The 22,825-nt window shown below is 41.9% G+C and overlaps 1 protein-coding gene across 5 annotated transcripts in view; it reads right to left on the bottom strand.

Annotated features, from left to right (window-relative positions):
* Positions 1-17,859, bottom strand: part of ZDHHC2 (zinc finger DHHC-type palmitoyltransferase 2) — a 66,547-nt gene extending 48,688 nt beyond the window's left edge. For 2 of the 5 annotated variants that reach the window (XR_003145609.3, XM_025471173.3), the window contains exon 1: positions 17,533-17,859. Coding sequence is in view for 2 of the 5 variants with exons in the window: in XM_025471173.3 (XP_025326958.1) it covers positions 17,533-17,659 (127 nt within the window). In the remaining 3 variants the exon portion in view is untranslated. Of the gene's footprint in view, positions 1-6,317; positions 6,395-16,985; positions 17,099-17,175; positions 17,286-17,532 lie in introns of those variants that run through there. The other 3 variants (XM_025471248.3, XM_025471369.3, XM_049095080.1) reach the window with 3 other exon arrangements.
* Between the last annotated feature and the right edge of the window lie 4,966 nt (positions 17,860-22,825).

Raw genomic sequence — 22,825 nt, 5'->3', positions numbered from 1 at the left:
GTTCTACCCTGATGTATTCTGAAAAATTACTTACTTTTAAAAACCAAGGACAAAAGTCACCTCCAAATAAATCTATCCATGGGTTTATAGGAAGAATTTGTCAAGGACAAAGTGGTGGCCTTCCAGACAGAAACAAAGAGTAAGGATAAGGCTTCTTATGCAGAACATCCCAACCCATGGCTTCCAATTGTGCTCAAGACTAAGAGCCTAATAGCCCTGACCACAAACATCATGCCAGTCTACATTCCTCATTGGATCCTCATCTAATTCCTTAAAAACTCATTTTATAACAAGGCAACCATGGTCTCTTTTAAAATGTAAACTGATAGCATCATCTCACTAAAAACCATCCCATGGCTTTGCACTGAATTCACAGTGAAGTTCAATCTCCTTATTTTCTCTGGGTTGAACAAACATGATCTGGCTCCTACTTACCTCTCCAATATCACTTCTCAACAGTCATCCTCTTGCTCACTAAGCTACAAATAGGCTGGCCTTCCGTTTCTAGAACATACTAAACCTCAGTGTCTTCATGCTGTCTGAAAAGCTCTTCCCCAGCTCCATTCTTGGCTAGCGCTTTTTCATGCTTCAAGTTGCAATTTCAGTAACAGTTTCGCACAGAGTTTAGCACAGGTCCAGCTCACCCCTGCAATCATTAGGATATACTGTTTCTTTCTTAACACAGTCCAATCTGCAATTATTTTTGTTTCTTTTCCATGTCCCTCTCTAAGGTTTGAATTCTATCTCTCCCTGGATCCAGGTTTTATCTCAGCCAACTTACTTAGCCCCTCTAAGCGTTATCTCAATATTTATCCCATTGGGTTGTTTTGTGAGTTAAACTAGGTAATGTAGGTAAAAGAACCTAGAATAGAACCTGGCACTAAATATTAGGGGCTCAATAAATGTTAACTGAATATGGAACATAAATATCACAAAAGAGGGAAGTGTTAGGAGTTCCCCCAAAGTTTGGTGTTAACTGTGTTAAAAACAATCTGGAGAAAGAGGTACGCAGTGCATTTTCAGCTTGCAGGAATGCTATAATTTTCTAGAGAGTGTCATGTGAAGTCAGGGGGAATAAATTGCTGGAAGACTTTTTGAGTGTGAATAAGAAAAAAAAACAACAACCCTGCAAGTGAATTACAATGTGGGCAAATTAATACAAGAAAAACTAAAAAGTGACTTTTAAAGTATATTTTCTTTCCCTACCCATTCCAGAGATTTTATTTATTTATTCATGAGAGACACACAGAGAGGCAGAGGGAGAAACAGGCTCCCTGCAGGGAGTCTGATGTGGGACTCGATCCCAGGGTCCCGAGATCACCCAGCTGTCCCCCTGTCCAGGTTCTGATAGAGCCTGACATGCACCAGATTCTCAGTAAGAGGAGCTGCGTCATATGGAGAAAACTAGGACTTGCCAGGTGGCTTGATGCATTCCTCCTGCCTCTAACCCAGAATTTATATCTAACAAACACTCCTGAACTAAAGTATATACTAGAAATTATCAAACAACCACTCAAGATGGTTGAGGAATCGCTGGAGAACTTTCCCTGAAGGATGGCACAACACAACCTCAAAGACAAAAATGAACCACAGTAAGTCAGGCAGTATAAACCACATAGAGGAAGTCTCTTACATAAGAATAGGTTATGGTCCAAAAGATTATGCAAGGCATTTGTCATCTGGGTGGTTAGGCCTCCATACTGGCCACCAAAAGCTTTTCTAATGCATAACCCGCCTGGAACAATATTGCAAAACTGTAAATTAACATGTTATAAAAATTAGCTATTCTGTGAAGGAAAGGCTTTGGAGTTTACAAAATCCAAACTCATCGCCTTTCCATAGCAGGCATTCATACATATTTTTAGCAAAGACCCCTGGATTCCTCAGCTTGGGAAAGCACCACAGACTGAGTGGCTTAAACACCACACAGCTGTTTTCTCAGTTCTGGAGAAGAGAAGTCCAAGAACAAGGTGTCACAAGGATTGGTTTCTTCATAGGCCTCTTTCCTTGGCTTGTAGAGGACCGTTTTCTCCCTGTATTTCACATCATTTTATCTCTGTACATGTCTACGTCCAAATTCCCTCTTGTAGAATACCAGTCAACTTAGATTAGGACCCACCCTCATTAACCTAATTATTTTAATTTAATTATTTCTTTAAAGGTTCTGTCTCCAAATACAGTCATATTCTGAAGTCCTACAGGTTAGGATTTCAAGCTATGGATTTTGGGAAGACACAGTAGAGTCTATAACACTCCCCAAAATAAGACTGAAGCTTGAGCAGGGTGAAGGCTGGTGGGGTTTAGAGGGCATCACAGGCCAGGGAGGGGCAGGAGGCAGACGTCAGGGGGTAAGAGAGAACTAAAGGAAGGAATAGTTAATTGAATGCTTACTATATGCTGATGATTGTGCTAAATTTTTCAAATGTTTCTCTCATACAGATCTTACAGCAATCTGTGAGGAAGGTATTATCACAACTTTAAAAGTTAGGACGACAGTCTTACAGAGGTAAAATAACTATTCTAACGTTATTCAAGTCATAACATATGGAGCTAGGATCTAAATATAAGTCTGTCTGACTCCAAAATTCTTTCAAGGACTCCATGTGGTCTCCCAAGTTCTGAATGCATCCCCCAGGGCTTCTCTGTCCAGGGCAGCCATTCCTTCTTTGTTGCCATCACATAATCCTGGCCTGTTTAATATCATGCTACCACCTGTTACTTCTGATTTGGGATGCAGGGTTTAAAATGTCCTCTTTGTCACCCCTTCTCCAGTAACCTAGAAATCGATCATTTTACAAACTTTGAATACAAAAAATTAAAATATTTGGTCAGATTGGGGTGCCTTGTTGGCCCAGTCCACTAGGTGTCCGACTCCTGATTTCAGCTCAGGTCATGATCTGAGAGTCCTGGGATTGAGCCCTACATCAGGCTTCACACTCAGCAGAGTGTCTGCTTGTGATTCTCTCTCTCTCCCTCTCCCTCTGCTCTACCCCCCCTTGCATACTGGCATGCTCTCTAATAAATAAATACATCTTTAAAAAAATATTTGGTCATATTTCAGAACAGTACTTGAAGTTGGAGTTTTGTGAGCTCCCAATTCAGTAATTAGGAAGGGAACAGAGCATCAGGTTCCTGGGACAAGAGTGAGATGATGATATAGGAAAGATTAGGAGATGGGAAGGGGGTTTGCTGATCTTACTCCTGAACAGTAGAGGGAACAGTGTACAGGCTCCTAAGGTACATCTCCCACGTGTAGAAACTGGCAATAAAGAGAGATGGACCATTCATCTGTCCTGATATGGTGATCTGTAATTCTTACAGTTATCAAGATCTTCTAAGTTAGAAATATTTTTCTCTCTCAATAACATGTTTTAGCAACGTGACCAAATCATAGCTCCAAATATCTAAGAAGCTCTACTCTATAGAAACAGTGTGAAACCCAACTTGTCCAATTGAAAGCTGAGAATCAGCTTAAATCATTAAGAATGTTTGTGGGTCTTTCAATACATCATTTTTGAAAGGGAAATTAAAAAGCTTTGTCTCATGATTATGGCTCTGAAAACTCACTGCCACTTTCCCCTTGGCAAAGGCCAAGGCAATTCCTGAATCAGTAACTGTACTAAACAGTGCCGTGAAATACGGACATATGACCTCAGGGCTGGTCTTAGCGTCCTCATTTCACAGCTTAATCAATGGAATCCTATAATCCCTCTGTCTCAAATTAAAACAGAAGAGATTCCCAGGGCCAGCAAGTTGTGCGGATTTCAGTGCAGAGGAGTTTACCCATTCCATGAAATAGAACTGTGTGGTTCTCCCTCTTTCACACATGGTCACAATCCACTCAGATACCTACAGTGCCTGGATCTTTTCAAGGCCAACTGCCTACCTTTCTAATTGCAGATGCCCTTCTCTGGGTTGGAGCTGAAGGGCATGACCAACTCCTCTGAGCCATGCAAGTCTGTAGTGGACGCTACACCCCTAGCAACGTTTTACCTGGTTCCCATATGCAGGTTGTCTGCTATGAGGGAGAAAGTCAAACAGGGGTTTTAGATCCTGAAAATATTTCCCTCATTAATCAGAACTAGAGTTTTAGAATTGGAGGGGCCTTAATGATTACACTGCCCAATGTAACTATCACCTTTCTTACACAGGTATGTACATATTTATTTATTGGTAGCAAGCAAAAATGCCACTTGTATTTTGTTTCTTTCAGCATTTAAAGATGTACATGGTAAAATGGAAACAATTTTTGTAGTATATTTTTTAGTGTCATTGTATCAATCTCATTATTTGATATACTCAGAATAACCAGAGAAGATAATACTAGGAGTGCTTTCTTCTTACTCCCAAACATTGGCTGTCTGATTAGGTAGAAAAATTAATGCTTCTCATCTGCTTTTCCAAAGAAACAACTCTGAAAAACCTCCCCAGGCTAGCGCTACATGCCGAGTACTATATGACCAGGGTACATATTGCAAAGCACATATAATACAAAAATTAGGCCAATATTTCTAGGTTTGTGTAAAATACTTGGCACTTGTGTAGTACCCCAGAGGAAGGAACTGTATAAAGCTGTAATTCCAACCTTTTTGCCTCTGATGTTCATCAGAAGAGAATTTACAGTAGCACCCCTGAAGGGATAAGTCAAAAGATTTAAAACAACATTAGCATAGCAATAATTACTGCAGTATCGCACTGGGTCACAATATCTATTAACACATGCAAGGGTGTCAAACTGGGTATCATCCTTCTATACGGAGACCCTGGGAAGTACTATCTTCTTTTGTAACTTTACTGTCACATACTCATGCAGGAAACTCACACACACAATCTTCCTTTGATCTCAGCTTGAATTAGTGTTCTCCTTCTAATGTGCAACCAGTCATACCGTTGCACTACACTGCTTTTACCTACAGCACTGGCAGTCTGCCTGACAGTAACTGCAGGAATGTATATTCCATTGCAGCAGATTTGGTATAATTTGATATAATCATAAGCCGGCAGCCTCCACACAGAGAAGAAGCGTGTTATTGCTCCCGCTATATGATACAGTATATGACAACAGTGCAGTATTATACAAATACCACCTAATTATATGGTAGATGGATTCATTAACGTTAAGTGGGAAGTTCTAATATTTGTGTTCAGAATTGAGTAAGAGACATCAATATTTGGACTGAGTCTCTTCCTCTGTTCATTGTGTGAGCTGCATTTCGTTTTACTGCCTGGATCTCTCCCCAGTTGTACATACTGATTTTTGCTTCTGTTTGTAAATCATTTTCACTAACCCCAGCCCTGCAGACAACACAAATGCCTTGCTATTCATTGGTGAATTGTGTAGTCCCTGTACTGTGGATAAGGAGCTAGTTCAGGATTAATACCACAGGTTACTGATGCATCCACAGAAACACATGTGTTTCCCCCACTTTTCCCCACCGGCTCCTGTTTGCCAAGTGTGTGTACCATTGACACTCGTGAATGTGTTGCTCTTTAAAAAGATGCAATTTGGGCAGCCCAGGTGGCTCAGTGGTTTAGCGCCGCCTTCGGCCCAGGGCGTGATCCTGGAGAGCAGGGATCAAGTCCCACGTCGGGCTCCCTGCATGGAGCCTGCTTCTCCCTCTGCCTGTGTCTCTGCCTCACTCTCTGTCTCTCATGAATAAATAAATAAAATCTTAAGGGCAGCCCCTGTGGCTCAGCGGTTTAGCACCGCCTTCAGCCCAGGGTGTGATCCTGGAGACCCAGGATCGAGTCCGATGTTGGGCTCCCTGCATGGAGCCTGCTTCTTCCTCTGCCTGTGTCTCTGCCTCTGTGTCTCTCATGAATAAATAAAATCTTTAAAAATAATAAAAAATAAAATCTTAAGAAAAAAAAAGATGCAATTACTGCCACTTAGCAGTAGGGTTCTGGTTACTCAAGAACTATTGCTGAGTTTTAGACTATGTACAATAGGCCAGCAGCTCTCAGCATTTCTGTGTTCGGCATACCTGATGACCTGTGTTTCATGAGGGACATGCTCCCCAGTAATAAAGGCCACCTCATGGGCAAAATAGGATTATTCACAATTCCCTGACCACCCACTTTCCTGCTGCACCATAAAAGGACAAGGCAGTTAAAAACTGTTACAGTGACATTGGGATGGACCTGACAGATGCCTCTGGAAACCTTCAAATTTGGATGTTTACAAGGGCATACACAGACTTCTCTGGAATCACACTTTCATCAAAAATCAACTGTTGCAGGAAAACTGTCTGATGATCCCTAAAAAAATTAAACCTAGAATTACCATATAATCCAACATCACATTTCTGGGTACATACCCATAAGAATTGATCTCAGGGACTTGAACAGATGTTTATCTGCACAACCATGTTCAAAGCAGCATTATTCAGAATAGCTGAAAGGGGGAGACAACGTAAATGCTCATCAACAAATGAAAGATAAACAAAATGTGGTGTATACATACAATGAGATATTACGGATCCTTAAAGGGGAATGAAATTCTGACACAGGCTACACCATGGATGAACCTTGAAAACATGCTTAGGTGAAATAGACACAAGTGTACAAATATATAATTCTACTTCTATGAATTACCTAGAACTGTCAAATTCACAGATACAGACAGTAGAATAGGGTTGCCAGGGGCTCAGGAGGGGAGAATGGGTTTTATTGCTTCATGGGTACAGAGTTTCAGTTGGGGAAGATGAAAAAGTGCTAAGATGGATGGTGCTGATAGCTGTACAGCAATGTGAATGCACTTAATGTCAATGAACTGCACGCTTAAAAATGTACACAGAAAATGGCAGATGGCTAGGGGCATCTAGCTGGCTCATTAGGAGCAGCATTTGACTCCTGATCTTGGGGTCATGAGTTCGAGCCCCACATTGGGTGTAGAGATTACTTTAATAAATAAAACTTTTTAAAAAATGGCAGGTGGCCAAAATGGTAAATGTTTATATTATATATATTTTGTCACAATAAAAAAAATTAAAAATCACTTTCTTTAGAGCCTTTCCTCAAACTGACAAATTATAGCAATATTCAACTTGACCTAAAATTTTCTTTCCTACCTTTGGTTATTTCCACAGTCAAGTGTTTTGTGTGTGTGTGTGTGTGTTTCCTTTTCCTTAATCTTTTCAAAAAAAGGAATCTCAGAAGTGGTAAATAGAGAAAAGTCTCTGTAAGATGTAGATGCCTGGCTAGGCATTTCCACTGAAGTGCTTCATTCATGAGCCTTCCCAGATTCTCAATGCCTGGGTTTCAAAAGAATTTTTGTCAAGGCAAAATGACAAATTCCACTCCTTCTTGACCCTTCCAGTCAGTAGGAATCAGAGGAAACTGGGAATGTAAAGGGCCTTGGGTATTCACTTCATATGTGTATCTGTCTCGGAATGATAGCCTTAACTCAAAGTTAAATTATGCAGCATACTCTATTTGAGAAAGGTTGGGGCAAGAAAGAGGGAGCTGAAACGTTTTAGAAGGCCTTTCTTTTTTTAATCTAAAAGGGATTTAAAAAATGTCAGCACATCACGGGGAAATTTCAGTTATCTGAAAATTATTAAAATGGAATTTGAGTGCTTTATGCACATGTATTTCACTTCTTTCTTAGTGATTATTTTTATACTAGTGCTAAGATTTAATATACTCTATTGTAATTGTTCTTTTAAATTTTCAAATGGATTATACAATTAATTTTATCTCAATCCTTATTATAGATGATTACATTTCCAAATCCAGAAAGAAAAAAAAAAAAAAGTAGCTGATTGTTGTATTTGTGTATCAGTTTGCTAAGGATGCTATAACAAAGTGCTGCTGAAGGCATGCGACCTAAAGAAGAAAATGTATTTTCTCACAGTTTTGGAAGCCAGAAATCTGAGATCAAGATGTTAGCAACTTTGGTTTCTTCAGAGGTCTCTCTCCCTGGCTTGCAGATGGTCATCTTCCTCCTGTGTCTTCACCTGATCTTTCCTCAGTACCCATGTCCAAACTTCCTCCAGTCATATGGTGCTAGAACTCATCCTAATGACCTAATTTTAACTTAATTGCTCTTTAAAGGCTGCATCTCCAAACACAGTCACATTCTAAGTTACTGGGGGGTAAGTTTTCAACATAAATTTTGGGGGGCAGGGTGGGGAGATTCAGCCCATAACTTGAAACTATAAAAATATTACAAGCTTGTTTGCGAACATCTGAGTGATCAAATAATGAAAAGGTAAAATAGAGGCACCTGGGTGACTCAGTAGGTTAAGCATCTGGGTTTGGCTCAGGTCATGATTCCAGCATCTCTGGCTCCAGCCCCAAGTCAGGCTCCACGCTCCCTGCTGAGCAGGGAGTCTGCTTCTCCCTCCCCCTGCTCTTGAGTGCACACTCTCTCAAATAAATAAATAAAATCTTTTCTTTAAAAAAAAAAAAAAAGGTAAAACAGATAATGCTCTCATAAAGGCTTCATGTTCTTCGAAGATTAAAAATGTCTACTTGGGCTCACAAAAGGCTCAAAGTTCAGCTGATATTCTTTCATTTAAGAAAAGTAAGTATTGAATACTACTATGTGTCATCCTCTGTGTCAGAGCTACAATATTAATCAGACATTGTCCCTGCTCTCATGGACTTTTCTGTAGATTATCTTCGTATAATGAAAAAGTTAAGCTTGCCTAATAGAGTAAAGCCTTTTTTAATTTGGATTGGATGATTTCAGATTTCCCAGCAACCCACACGCTGGTATATATGCTTCTTTTGGATAAACCTTTTCAATTTGGAGTCTGCTGAGTAGTCAGTAATACATCCAAAATAAAAATTCAATATCCACACTGTTAAATTCTCAGTCCTCATTTGATTGAACGCATGAGTCTATTTGTTGATTCCCACCTCCTCCTTGAGCCCCCCTTCCTCTCCAGGCTTCAGGACACCATATCCTCAGTTCTCCTCCACTTCATGCTGGTTCCTACTCACCTTCTGAACTCTCAAAGTTTTGTCTCTGCTCACTTTCCATTTATTCCTTTGGGGGGACAAATGTATCCAATTGTTCTTGAAATCCATTTGTATGCTGAAGACTCCCCAATGTATTCCTCCAGTCCTGACTCTTCCCCCAAATGCCAGTTATAAATGCAACTGCTCACTCAGCATCTCTATTTCAACATCAACATGCCCACTACTGATCTGAGGTCACCTCGTTCTACCCAGAACTTTTCCATCTTAGCTGATCGCCCTCCTTCCAGGTGTTTAGCCCAAAATACTGGAATCGTTTTACAACTCATGAAAGTCTGTCTGGAAATTCTGTGGCCTCTGCTTTACAAGTGCATCCAGAATCTGACTACCTCTCATCACTTCCACTACCCTCACCGTGATGTGACATATCATTTTTTCTCACATGGAGTGATGGAAGTAGCCTACATTACTCAGCAGTAGGAACGATCTTTTTAAACGTTAAGCCAAAGCATGTCACTCTAGTGCTCTACATCTTGCAATGGATCCTCCTCTCATTCCAAGGAGAGCTGAAATCTTCACAATGGCCTAAGAGGCACTATACAATTTCTACCTTTCTCTATCTCTTTGACCTTGTCACCTACTTCAATTGCCCTTGGCTAAAATGCACTTAATTCTTGGATTTTGTAATTATTTGTTAAAATGCAAGTTTTTCGGGGGGGGGGGGGTGTTATTATGAATCCCTACTCTTTACTCTCCTCCAAATGACATTCTGCCCTTAGTTGTTGGCCTTTTGGAGGTCCCAGTCCTGGAATAGGCTGCATTTCATTAAAACTACACTATGATCAAAACCTTGACTAAGTCAAAGTGATTTCTGTCCTTCACCCCTTCACATTAACTGACCTCTCTGGAGATGCCCCCACAAGTCATAGTTAAGCACATCAATCTCTTACTTCCTTTCTTCCTAAAACATGTCATATGGAGTTGCCTACCTAGAAAGAAATTCAATCACAGATTAGCTCCTGCAATTCACAGCAGGTGAGTTGTAAGTGGCATCAGGCGTTTCTCATAACAGCTTGACATCAGCTGTTTTGGAGCAGGCTGCTCTTCCCACTTGTACCCCCAATGTGAATCACATGTACAGTATAGAGACCATATTTTAAGTCACACCATCTTTCATCCCTACAAATTTGGTGAAAAGCCACACTTCACATTCAGCTACCTACCACTGTGAGATGACCCTTGGGGCCCCAAAATGATTGAGGACAGACTGCAGTCTGAGTTTTAGACACCTCATTCTAAACATACCCTTCAAATACAATGAAAATCCAGTTTTCACATAATACAATTAACACAGAGAAACTTGATTTTACCTCTATATAAGAAAATATACATCCATGACAAAGCATTTTAGTTTTCCAAATTTCACTGAATTATAATTAAATAAGTCTATAAAGTTCTTGGAAATAAACTGCTTTTTTACAAGGATTCTATCTATTATTAGATGATCATGAAGATAAGCTGCATTGAAACTACTGTATTCTTTGGATGTTGCTTTTAAAGGATGCTTTTAAAAAAGGATTTTTATTTATTGGTGTTGGTTTTGTTGATGCACTCCTCTAGATCATTCTGCTCCTCCAGGATGGCAATGCTAGTGAAAAATAAATAAATGCTAGGAATGCTTAATTTACACTTCACAAGAGGAGAAATTTCAGGATACCATGAAAAAATACTGGCAAAGACATAAAAATCATCTATAAAAGCACTGCTCCTTCATTTGCATTTTTTAAATGTAATCAACAACATATCTGAAATGAACTACTGTCAAGTATGCATTTTAGAGTGCAGAGAAGTGCTAAGATGATCAATGCAGCACATATTTTTGCTCAAGAGGACCTCCCAAATAAAAATGGATTTTGTAACATTTCTGGCACTAATATTTATAATTAAATTTCAAAGTTGCAATCAAATAAAAAGTCAAATTAGGAAAAATGCTACACAAATGTTTCCAAATGTGGCAGGATTTTGAAAGGAAAAATTTCAAGCAATCATAGCTTGTTACCTTATTGCTACCATATGCTTCTTAAGAAATCAGGTCACTTGTCTCCTCCTGCTGCCCTCACCCCACCCCCTGCCCTCCAAATTCCACCCTTTTGCACTCTCAGCGTTTGACTGAGATAAAAATTAAGACATGACAATAAAGCTACCCTTAAGGGAATTATAAGATATTTCAACAATTTTCTAATAGACTACTAAAGAAATTAATTCAATTATGTTCTAGCTTTATTATTAGTTCCCTGTGGTATCTCTAAATGGTAATATGAAATCATACGGTTCCACATAATATTAAGAATGTCTTTCTAAATGATCTTTCTTTGGAAAACTATTTTTCCAACAGAGAGCATTAAGGATCTATGCCATGTTCTAATCTATCACTTTGCAAGTTAGATATTGTATTTCTATGGTCATGACACACAGTGCTGGAGTCTCGGGAGACTCATGAACTCACCACTTCCAGGAGAAAAGAGGGCTGAGGGATGTGATATAACCATCAAAATACATGAAATCAGCAGCATAAACTATAAAATATAAGTCATGGGTCCTTTTTTTTTTTTTTGAGATGAAAAAGCACAAATTTCCCAAAAAGATGAAAAATAAAAACAAAAACATTAACGAGAATCCTCATCCATGCTAATCTCTGGTGGGATGTGTGTGTGTGTGTGTGTGTGTGTGTGTGTGTGTGTGTGTGGTTTTTTTTTTTTTGGTCTTCCTGGCATTTCTCCCTATGATGTAAGCCAAAAAGATCAAACACCTGCTCTTGCTGAACCCTGTTGCCTGGAACATGGGCACAACAATTTCAGCTCAGCCAGCTGATGCTCCTGGAATCATCTTTACAAGAGTCACAGTAGCTGCAGCGCTCTGTGATGGCCAGCCACCACAGCAGCAGCTCTTACCAAAGACCATTCCTCTGGTATAATGTCCGCTTCATTTCATCCACCTTCTCTCGGTTTTTGCCTATTTTCTAAGCTAGGTTCTCCAGTCTTTCCATAGATTCAATGAGTTGTTTTCAGGAAGTTCTCTGCTTCCTCCATTTCACCCACCAAATCATAGGCCCTGAACTGGAAGCTGAGTAAAAGTTGCCCTGGCAGCAGGTAAGGAAGGTGGGGCTGAAACAGCCAACTAGTTCGTAGCAGGAGCAAAAATTGCTGGTTGTAATCTTACTCTAAGATATTTACATGTGGTATGATTTATAATATAATTAGAAATTCATTACTACTGAGGTGCTCTCCATCAGCTCTTTTTACCTACGTCATTGATTATTCTTTTATGCTGGTCCAGCAACCAATTCACAGGCTCCTAGCAGTGGGGTATTTTGTTTTCCATTTCTGCTTTCCTGCCTCTTCGCTGTGGGAGTGGCATTCCGAAAGGGAACAACTCTCTCTCCTTATGCCAAAGCTGGACAGAAGGTTTCAGGGTTTTTTCCCACCACTCCAGAGGTAGTTTTTTCCTTAGCTATTAGGACAAGATCTCCATTATGTCTTCCTCTAAATCACCTCTGTGGGAAAGTAACTGGCACAAAACAGGATTCAATAAATGCTTTTGAATGGACCTTCCCCAAACCCTTCTAAGCTGACTTCTTTCTAACCTTGTGGAAATGCACCCTCTCAGGAGACAATTAATTATCGTGATTTAAGAAACCATCCCTTTGGCTTCTGCTTAATTACTGGAAACACTGGAGCACATATTTAATTTAATGGCATGGATGACATTCTCAGTAGGCATTTGAAAGCAAACTTTCTATAACAAGTTTTAGTTTAAATTGAGTTTTTACTACTGGATCCTGCTCTTTCACTTACTTACATTACCCAAAGGCGTGTTCTTATATTAAAACACTGATCTAGTAAGACTTACTAAAATCACAAAGAGATCAATTCATTCAATAATTATGGAGCACCTCTGCATGCTAAGCACTGTGATGATTGTTTGTTGTCTCTGTTATATAAGATACGTTATCTCTAATAAGATTTAATAGCAAACAGTAATGCTGCATTGTCCAATATATCAAAAGAAAAAGAATTCTCTGACACACTAAATGGAACCAAGAAAGCATTAAGCAGAGTCTTCTCTTCCCCTGCTTTCCTGGGAATCATTTAAATTAAAGTCAAATGGCAGCACAGATCAAGAATTTGGAGCATATCATCTCTTATACATTTGAATTTCAGATTTGATGAAATGTTTTTATCCTCCTTTCATATAATTTAAAATCTTCAAAATATTTGAGAATGTCAAGAAGTCACAGAACTGATATATTCTGAATCATTACTGTCAACAAGAAATGATTTCTAAGTCATTTAAGACATTAAACATTTACATCAATTTTCTTTGGCTCAGTTATCTTCTATGTCATCTAAAACTATTTTGTAATTATGGAGAGGTAACACTTGTATTCCGAAGATCATCTGCCTGTAGTTTTTTTTTTTTTTTTTTCAAAAGAAGCTTTAATGTCCTGGAGATTTTTTTAAATGATAGTTTACCAATAACAAGAACACACTTCTATCTCTGTCTAGCTCAAGTTCAATTCATAATGGAAGGTAATTCACTGCCCCATTCAGTCTCCATTCTTGAGCTTGCAATGACCTTGAGTTAATGGTAGATCGTAGGTTAACGGTATCCAAGCTTTGAGATTTTATATATTCTATCATTAAGGATGTTTGTTTAAAGGAAGGAAAACATAACTGTATCTCTCCCAAACTGATCTCAAAGTATGTAGATTAGCTAATTTAATTCTTGAACATCTTCAATAATCACTGTGGTACATAAGAAATTGCAATCATTTTTGAGGATTGTTTATTAACAAAGACTTGCAAACCTGTGAGCAAAACTCCAATATTCTAATGGGCTCGCTTAACATACTCCCAAGTCAGCAATCTATTGCCTAAGGGCTAAGTCCCACCTGCCAACTAGTTATAAACTTCACTGGAATCAGGTCACACCCACTTGTGAAGGTAACTGTCTACAGCTGCCTTTTTGCTACAGCAGCAGAGTTGAGTGGTTGTAACTATGTGGCCCAAACTCTAAATCATCCTAAAATTCTGAAATCATTTTGTAAAGACTGTTAGCTCACTTTTAGTGCTGTGTTAACTCTTACTCAGCAAAAACAAAGTTTAACAGACTTGCTAAATAATCCCATTAGGCTAGAGAGATTTAAGAGGTTTGAAGGGAAAGAGAAACAGACATTTTAACATTCGCACCGCAGCAGCTGAAGTCACAGCTGACACCTTCACTGGTTCATTTGGAGAAAGAACACAGATAATCTCTAAGCTTGTCAAGCTTCATGGTGGCTTCGAATGCCTCAAGTAAAGCCATAAGCAAACGCAGAACCACATGAGTACACAATGATTAAGAACTGTTTCATGGCACCTGCCTCAAGTGAGGGCGGAAAAGTCATACGTTTTAGAAAAATGTAAGCCAAAATGGTAAAACGAGGGTAAGGGGGAGGTTTCTTGTACTATTCTTGAAACTCTTCTGTAAATTTGAAATTATAACAAAATAAAAAGGTAGAAAAATAGCTAAGACAACTTTGAATGTTAGCACTTAGAAGGGAAAACTTCAGTTACCGTGGTCAACAAGCAAAGTTAACGAGGTAACTGCCATAATGGGCTTGTAAAACATATGAACCATGTCTAGTGTGTCCACTGAACCAAGGATGATGGAGACTGCAACTACCTTTATTCCAATTCAGCATCCTAAAGTACCATCTTACAAATTTTACCCTTCAAATTTACCTAATTCAAATTAACTAAAGGCATCAAAAGATGGATAATACACAAAAAAGGCTGGGGTGGAGAGAGAGGGAAGGAAGGAGGGAGAAATAATATGAATAAAAAATCCTAATCAACAAACATGTTCTGACTGTTCACAAGTATTAGCAGACCTCTTTTATCTTTTCTTTGGTAGACTGGAAAGAAACTTAACCAAAAGACTTGACTCTCATACAACATATGTATACCCCATATATTTTTATATATAAATATTCCAAGAAGAGAGATGACTTTATAATTTCATTAAATACAACCACTAAACAAACATCATGCTAACTGAAAAAGTGCCTAGAGAGCCACACACATTCACACTGTTAAATATAGAAACTAACTGTAATGAGAATCATTATCTCCAGTTTCCAAGGATACCAGGATAAGCACTACTCCTAAATTGCAGTTCATTCAGCAAAGGGCACAGAGTAATTTACATTCAGGGTCATCCTCAGCTGACAGCAGATGTAAAAGGAGGACTAGGGTAAATCACCCTGTTTATTCTATTTCTATTCTGTTACCTATTTCAGTTTCCAGTTACTACCATGCTCTGGTCCCAACCCTGGCCAATGTTTATAGGTGAAATTTGGAAAATCTGATTGTAGATAGCAACTTCCAACAGAAAAGGAATCCACAAAGGGCAGGGCAGTCTGAGATGTGATTAATGCAGGGGAGGGGTGGGGGTGGAGGTAGGGAAGGTTGGCATTCCCCTTTGCTTTGTTTATGGAAAGGAGAGGAGGCTGGTTTTGTGTCTGTCATACTAGTACCATCTTTCCCAGGGCTTATAAAGGAACTGTTCAGTTCAACTCCCTACTCAACCAAGGCTATCTAGCCATGCTATTAGAGCTTACTATTCCTAAACTGCCATAGTGTCTAGAATGAAATTTGTTTTCAATTTGTCCTGCCTTCTAGACTCTACAATCTAGACTTTCACATGATCACTGTTTCTATAGTAATAAAAATATAAAAACTACTGTCTGACAACCTCAGAGATATTGCCTCTGTATCATCTATTTGTTTATTCAGGGCCATTTATTGATTGCTTTCAACGTGACAGGCATCGTACAGGCCAGATAGGCAGTGAGTGACAAGAGGTGATACGAGACTTCACTTTTGATCATCAGGGAAATAACAGGCCATGTCACTTAGGCAGTTTAAACCCACCAATTCAGGTGATAAAGATTTCACAGATGCTTTAGATTTATCTTAAATTTCCAGAAAGAATATATATAAATGTGATCCCAATATAACTGTGACTTTCTATTTATTCTTTTCTCTATTACTCTTCCTCTATTACCTATCTATCCAATACAGAAAAACCTCCCGTGTAACACTTTACCAGGATAGAGGTAGTTGCAAGGAAAGAAAAGCTCTGCCTGCCTTCATAGGCTTCCTCCTGATGAACATGAGACAATGTGCCAGGCTAAGCTTCTTAGCTTAATGTGATGATCTAGGAAAATAAACTCCTGTTTTGATAATCAAGACTTCCATGATTTCCCTCTTCTGAAAAAGGCTCAATAGCTGAAACTGTTCATTGCTTTTAAGAGGGAGAACCAATGCAATGCAACAAAGGTTTCTAGTAGTTATGTAATGTATATAGTATATCTCAACAAGACCAGCTATTTTGATAGTAACAATAATACAAAAAACTAAACCATGTTTTTGAAAACTTTCTATACATTTTAGACCTCAATGTAACATATTTAAATAATATGATGATTTGAGGGCAACTCAATCCTTTTTTTAAAAAAATAATTTCTTTTGTACTAAAATCATTTTCAATTCAATAAATCAATAGTATCACATTTAAAAACTAAGTTAAAAGTGATGTCAGTAACGACTTGGGGGCATTATAATGATACCTATTTCTTACAAGGAGCAACATTTTGAGGTAAGATGGCTTCAGACAAGATTCCACGTCTGAGTTGAAGTTCTGAAATGCTTTAGTTAATAAGATTCAACTAAGCAGGCCACTGTTTAACATTTCTCCTTGTCCCACCCGAAGCTAGTGCTCAGTAGGGCAAAAACATAGACACTTAGATGAAATACCAAACACAAAAAGCATTTACAAGTCACTGGCAGAAAGGTCATCCTGTTTTAACACACATTCCGATAGCATAGATTGGCTTTCACAAACCTCTGAAGGTGGAAGCCTGCTCGTGTGAAGGAACATAATTAGATTCCCTAATTATGGACACTCAATCCCCCCCCCCCCCCCCCCATCTTCAGCACTGACAGTACCCTACTCACCAGTTCAGGACCTAGAACTTGGACCTGAGCCACCTTGGCTCTCTGGATGAAAAAAAATGCTCCTATAGTCACCTTTTTTTTTTTTTCTTCCCCTCCCCTATTACCGGAACATCTACATTACGGGTCCTGCGTATTGCATGTGTCTTCAGAAATACTTTCCAAGAGCTCCCCCACCTCCGCCTCCCGCTACCTGGAGTGTACCACCGGCACCCCCGATCACACGCGCTGCAAAGCCGCCCCTGGGCGCTGCCACAAATGTCCAAAAAGTGGCTTAAGGACAACAGGAGGAGGCGAGCTGGGCCCCGGAGGCCGAGGCCGAGGCCACCCCCCCCCCCCCCGCGCGGGCCCCGGCGGCTCGGGCGACCCTGGCGCGGAGGCTGCGGGCGGCGGGGCGGGCGGGCGTCCCCCGAGCGGGCCCGCGAGGCCGGGGGTGTGGCCGCGGGGGGCGGGGGCGGGGGCGGGGGCTGGGGCCGCGGGGCCGGGGCCGCGCTCTCCGGGCAGGGTGACCCCTCCGCCGAGCGGCGTCCCGGGACCGGGGGGCGCTCACCTATGCACAGCTGGACGGCGTAGGCGTAGTAGGACCAGCCGAGCAGGAGGCTGATGAACACCACGGGGACCCAGTAGAGCACCCGCCGGCACCGCCGCCTGACGCTGCCCGGGCCCGAGGGCGCCATGTTCCAGCCGCAGGCACCTGCCCAGCTCCGCCGCCGCCGCCGCCGCCCGCGGGCCTGGCTCCGGGGCGGACTGGCCGCGCCCCGCGTGCCCTGCGGGACCGACCCGGGGGCGGCGGCCGGGTGCGCTGCGGCCACTGCCGCCGCCGTGGCGCTAAGTCCCCATCCCGCAGCCCCACGCCGGCGCCGCGGGGTCCCCGCTGCTCAGCCCGGTGGAGGCGGCGGCGGCGCGGGAGGGCGGGGGAGGGGGAGGGGGAGGGGGAGGAGGGGAGGGGAGGGGACGAGGGCGGAGGGGGAGGGCCGAGAGGAGGCGGCCGGAGCCTCCGCCCCGCCCCCCCCCCCCCCCCCGCGGCCCGCTGCGCCCTCGGGCGGGCTTCCCAGGCGCTCCCGCCCCGCCCCGCCCCGCCCCGCCGCGGGCACCGCAGGGACGCCCAGGGGGCCTGGAGGCGCCCCCCTCGACCCTCCGCCCCCGCCCGGGTCCCGCGCCCGGATCCGGCCCCGGGCGCCCCTCCCCCAGGTCCCCGCTGGGCTCCCCGTCCCGGACCCGGCGGCCGCACTGCGCGCGGGGGGGGTGGAGAGGACCGAGCCGGCCTGGGGCGCACGCGACCGGCATCTGCCGAGGCAGATAGGGAGCCCCCGCCCCGCCCCGCCCCGCCCCGCCCCGCCCCAGAGGCGCGCCCACCGCGAAGTCTGCGGGCTGCCTGGGGCCCCTGCTCGGGGTCGCGGTCCTCGGGCGGGGGCAGCGGGGCCCCTGCGGGGGGCGGGGGGCGGGGGGCGGGGCCACGAGGCGGGGCGCACCTGCCCCACGGGGCCGCGGCGTGCGGATCGCGAGGTCTCCGCGGTCACAGCCCACAGGACTCCCGCTGGGAATTGGGGCTCTTCTGTTGGTTCCTCGGTGGCCCTCCCCTGCCGGGGTCCGGTGCTCGCGGGCGCCTTCCCCGGCCCCTCCCCGCTGCGAGCTCTTCCTTCGCGGCGGCGACTCTAAATGCAGCTGGTTCTAGGGTGGTCGCTGAAACTCCTGGGAGGGACCCGAGGGGTCGTTTAGACCAAAGCCCTGGTTCTATGGGCGATGAAATGGGGGGGGGGGATCTACCAATGCTTTTGAGACTGTTTCCATTTCGCCTTCTGTTCAGGAACGCACCTGATTCCAAGTGGAAACATCTCAAGGAACGTACAGTGTCGGAATTATATACATAATTACCGCGGATAGTGTGCACACTTTCACTTAACATAAATGAATGTATGTGTTCACACCACACAGCAACCACACTGAATGAGGAAAGTGGCATAAATTCAAAGAAATACAAGCTCTGGTGTCTTTGAGATTATCTTGCTGTTGACCAGATTAAAAGCAAACTAATCTCCCCCGAAGTAGCTACTATATGTTACACACGCATTAAATCCCTTCGCACTTCTATTAAAAAAGGCACAGACAATGCCAGTCAAATTTCTGTGGGATTTTAAATAATTCAAAAGGAATATTTCTAACCCAGTGAGCATTTTATTTTGGTGCAGCACCTTACATCCTTTACTCGATATCCTGTAGAGTAGATTAGTATAAAAACACAACTTGCGTGGAATCAACTTTTTCCCATGAATATCAACCTTATGCTCCCAACCAGAAGAATCTAAAAACCAGAAATAAAATCCCTACCAGGACTGAAATACTCCTACAGAGACTAGCAAATCCGTGATGGAAGGTCACTGAGGACTACCAAAGTATGAAAAGTCAAGTCACATTTCCCATACTGGAAACTGGAATAAAGTGGAAATTGTGCCTATCTGGGTAATAGATGGATGCTGCCTCTCTTCAGATGGCCTTACCAAGGTCTTGAGGTCTGAAATGGATTAGCATTAAACAGTTGCTTCTTTTGGAAAAATATGCAGGTGGAACATCTTTGAAGGATGCTACACTGTTACTCCTTATCTAAAATGTTAAATGTCGGGATCCCTGGGTGGTGCAGTGGTTTGGCGCCTGCCTTTGGCCCAGGGCGTGATCCTGGGGACCCAGGATCGAATCCCATGTCAGGGCTCCCAGTGCATGGAGCCTGCTTCTCCCTCTCCCTGTGTCTCTGCCTCTCTCTCTCACTGTGTGCCTATCATAAAAAAAAAAAAAAAAAAGTTAAATGTTCATATTTATAATAAATATTTGTGGAATAATTGCAATCTATTTTTAGCCATTTTAAGAGTACTACTATTATTGAATTCTTCAATGGTATCACTCTTATCTTGAAAAAAAAAAAGTCTAGCCCAGAAATAATAATTTCCAAAGCCATACAATGACAAGACTTCTCTCTGCACAGGCTCTAATAAGGCGGACATAAGCATAGGTACACAACTGTAAGCTCTTTGGTGAGTAGCCAATCTCTAGATATTAGGCTCTGATGCGAGTGGAGGTATAACTTTAATTTTAGAATAGAGAGCTTTGTTTTTTTTTGTTTGTTTGTTTGTTTGTTTTGCCTTATTCAAGGCTGTGCATCAACAGGAAAACAATTTGAAGGTCATGGACAATTAAACAACTTCACTAGAGGTTCACTCTTTTTTTAGAGAGAAAAGAAGAGAGAGACTCTGTGACTATCATGAATAAATAAAATCTTTTAAAAAAAAAAAGAAGAGAGAGAGCATGTGCATAATTGGGTGGGGGTGGGGCTGGACGAGGTATGGGTAGGGGGGAGAAGGAAAGAGAGAATCTCAAGCAGGCTTCTCAAGCAGGCCATGCCCAGCTCTGAGCCAGACATGGTGCTTGAACTCAAACCCGGAGATCATGACCTGAGCCCAAACCAAGCATCAGATGCTTAAATGACTGAGTCACTCAGGTGCCCCAAGACTCACTCTTTAGCTAGAAGTACAGGAGGTTCAACTCACAAATTTTAGATATTCAATAATTACATCAAATTGTGAATTTCATGTAATGTTTTGATTAAACTGCAATGGCCATTTATGAAAAATGGAGTTGGCCACAGCTAAAGAGGAAGAGGGCAACATAAGGAAAAGGGAATGGCTGGGCAAGCAGGAGACCAACAAGGGCCCTACAAGCAGAAGAGAGAGGCCCCCTCATCTGGCCCACCAAGACCCTAAGAACAGTCATTCTGTCCTTACCAGGCCTCTGCCCGATGCTCCACCCATTCAATAGTTTATAAAAGTCATTCACCTCCAAACTTTCAAAACCCCTGTGAGCAGACCCTGTCCCCACAAAGGAAACTTGATTTTCCTCTTCTCTCTCCAGTCAAGATCTCCTTTGAACCATTTTCCCAGATTCTTTAGTGCCCACATCTGAAATCTATTCTGCTATCCTTGTTAATACTCCAAATCTTCCTTCTTCCTCCAGATCCAGATTAAAGTTTTCACTTCCTTCCTTCCATAGTGTGAATCATGAATAGCATGACCACCAAGCCGGGGGAGCCATGGACCCGCCCCATCTCTAGAACCTCCGTCCATGCTGCCTATACTGTACCATCCTTATGTCATCTTTTCAGCCACATCACCTACCAGAAACTTTATTAGGTCATTTGCTTGATAGTGTCTCTTTCCTTTTAAAAGTGTTCTTAGGGGGAAACATTGCATCTTTAAAGCATAAGGTCAATTTTGTTACTCTCAGCTAGGTGAGAAATTGATTGTATTGATTTCGCTATTAGGGTATGGTATGTGACAAATACTGCCTTTTAAATTTACAAGGACAGAAAGGAATGAAGTTGAGATCTGTATGTATTCTTTTACTTATGACTCGCCCACCCTTCCTAGAGTGTTCTGCAAAAACCTCCTGTACTTCCAGCAAAAATACTGATAATTCTCTTTCAATGTTTTCTTAAAGTAGACTTAACAGTTTTTTTGGGGGGGGGAATCCTGTTATAAGTCATCAATGCATGACATCAATGACTCTAATGTTAATTTGCACTTTTATAATAGTGGCCAAGATCCTCTCTGTCCACATGTTGTTTTTCTGGATTCAGAAAGAAAGAAAGAAAGAAAGAAAGAAAGAAAGAAAGAAAGAAAGAAAGAAAGAAAGAAAGAAAGAAAGAAAGGAAGGAAGGAAGGAAGGAAGGAAGGAAGGAAGGAAGGAAGGAAGGAAGGAAGGAAGGGAGAGAGAGAGAAAGAAAGGAAGGAAAGAAGGAAGGAAGGAAGGAAGGAAGGAAGGAAGGAAGGAAGGAAGGAAGGAAGGAAGGAAGGAAGGAAGGAAGGAAGGAAGGAAGGAAGAAGGAAGGAAGGAAGGAAGGAAGGAAGGAAGGAAGGAAGAAAGAAAGAAAGAAAGAAAGAAAGAAAGAAAGAAAGAAAGAAAGAAAGAAAGAAAGAAAGAAAGAAAGAAAGAAAGAAAGAAGAAAGAAAGAAAAAAAGCAGTCTCAGGAAGGGAAACTCCTTTAGGGAATGTAGTTACAGGTAATGCTGAGATACACTTTGGCTCTCAGAGACCCATAGTTTGAAATTAACGTGAAATGTAAATTGAGTATAATGGAAGATAATTCCAAAGGCTTAAGAAATATGAGGTTGATTGGGTCAAAAGATTGGGGAAATTATAAAGTGGAAAAAAACTGTCTTGCAAATTTGGCCTTTGAAGCCCTTTAGAGCTCTAAAATGGTATTAACGTGTCTTGCCACTAGATGGCAGGGGCACACCAAGCAGTGCAGCTCTAGACTTTTCATAGATTTCAATAGCACCAACCATTGGCTTAACCAAGGCAATTATAAATTATGAATTTAATTTCATGACAATTATACATAACTATAATTATGTTATACAATTAATGTTATACTTCAATGGCAAGTGATTAATAAAAACCACATGCAGAAAATTGAAAAAATTAAGATAACATTTTTTTCTGTAGAGCAAGTCAGTTTGATTCTACTTCCACTTCTTTACAGTTTGCACTAAGGTTAATTTTTTTAGAAATAAAAAAATTCATTTAAATGAATGCTGAAAAAATTCACTTAAATGAATGCTGTGGCCTACACAAACCCACCTCCCTTGCCTCAAAATGGAAAGAAGGCAGTGTCTATGAACTCAAAAGGTAGGCAAATATTTCTACCCCACGGACTGACAGTATCTTTAAAGAGTAACACAATGACAAAGGTTTGATTAGAAATTATTTGAGCTGGCCATTGTGGAGTTGAAAGGTCAATGGCCAGCAGAGCGAGGGCAACAGAATCCTGCAGCATGGTGGCAAGTGTCCAGTGC

This window comes from Canis lupus, chromosome 16 (assembly GCF_003254725.2).
Source record: "Canis lupus dingo isolate Sandy chromosome 16, ASM325472v2, whole genome shotgun sequence".
Lineage (NCBI taxonomy): Eukaryota > Metazoa > Chordata > Mammalia > Carnivora > Canidae > Canis > Canis lupus.
This window is presented reverse-complemented; position numbering and strand designations above follow the sequence as displayed.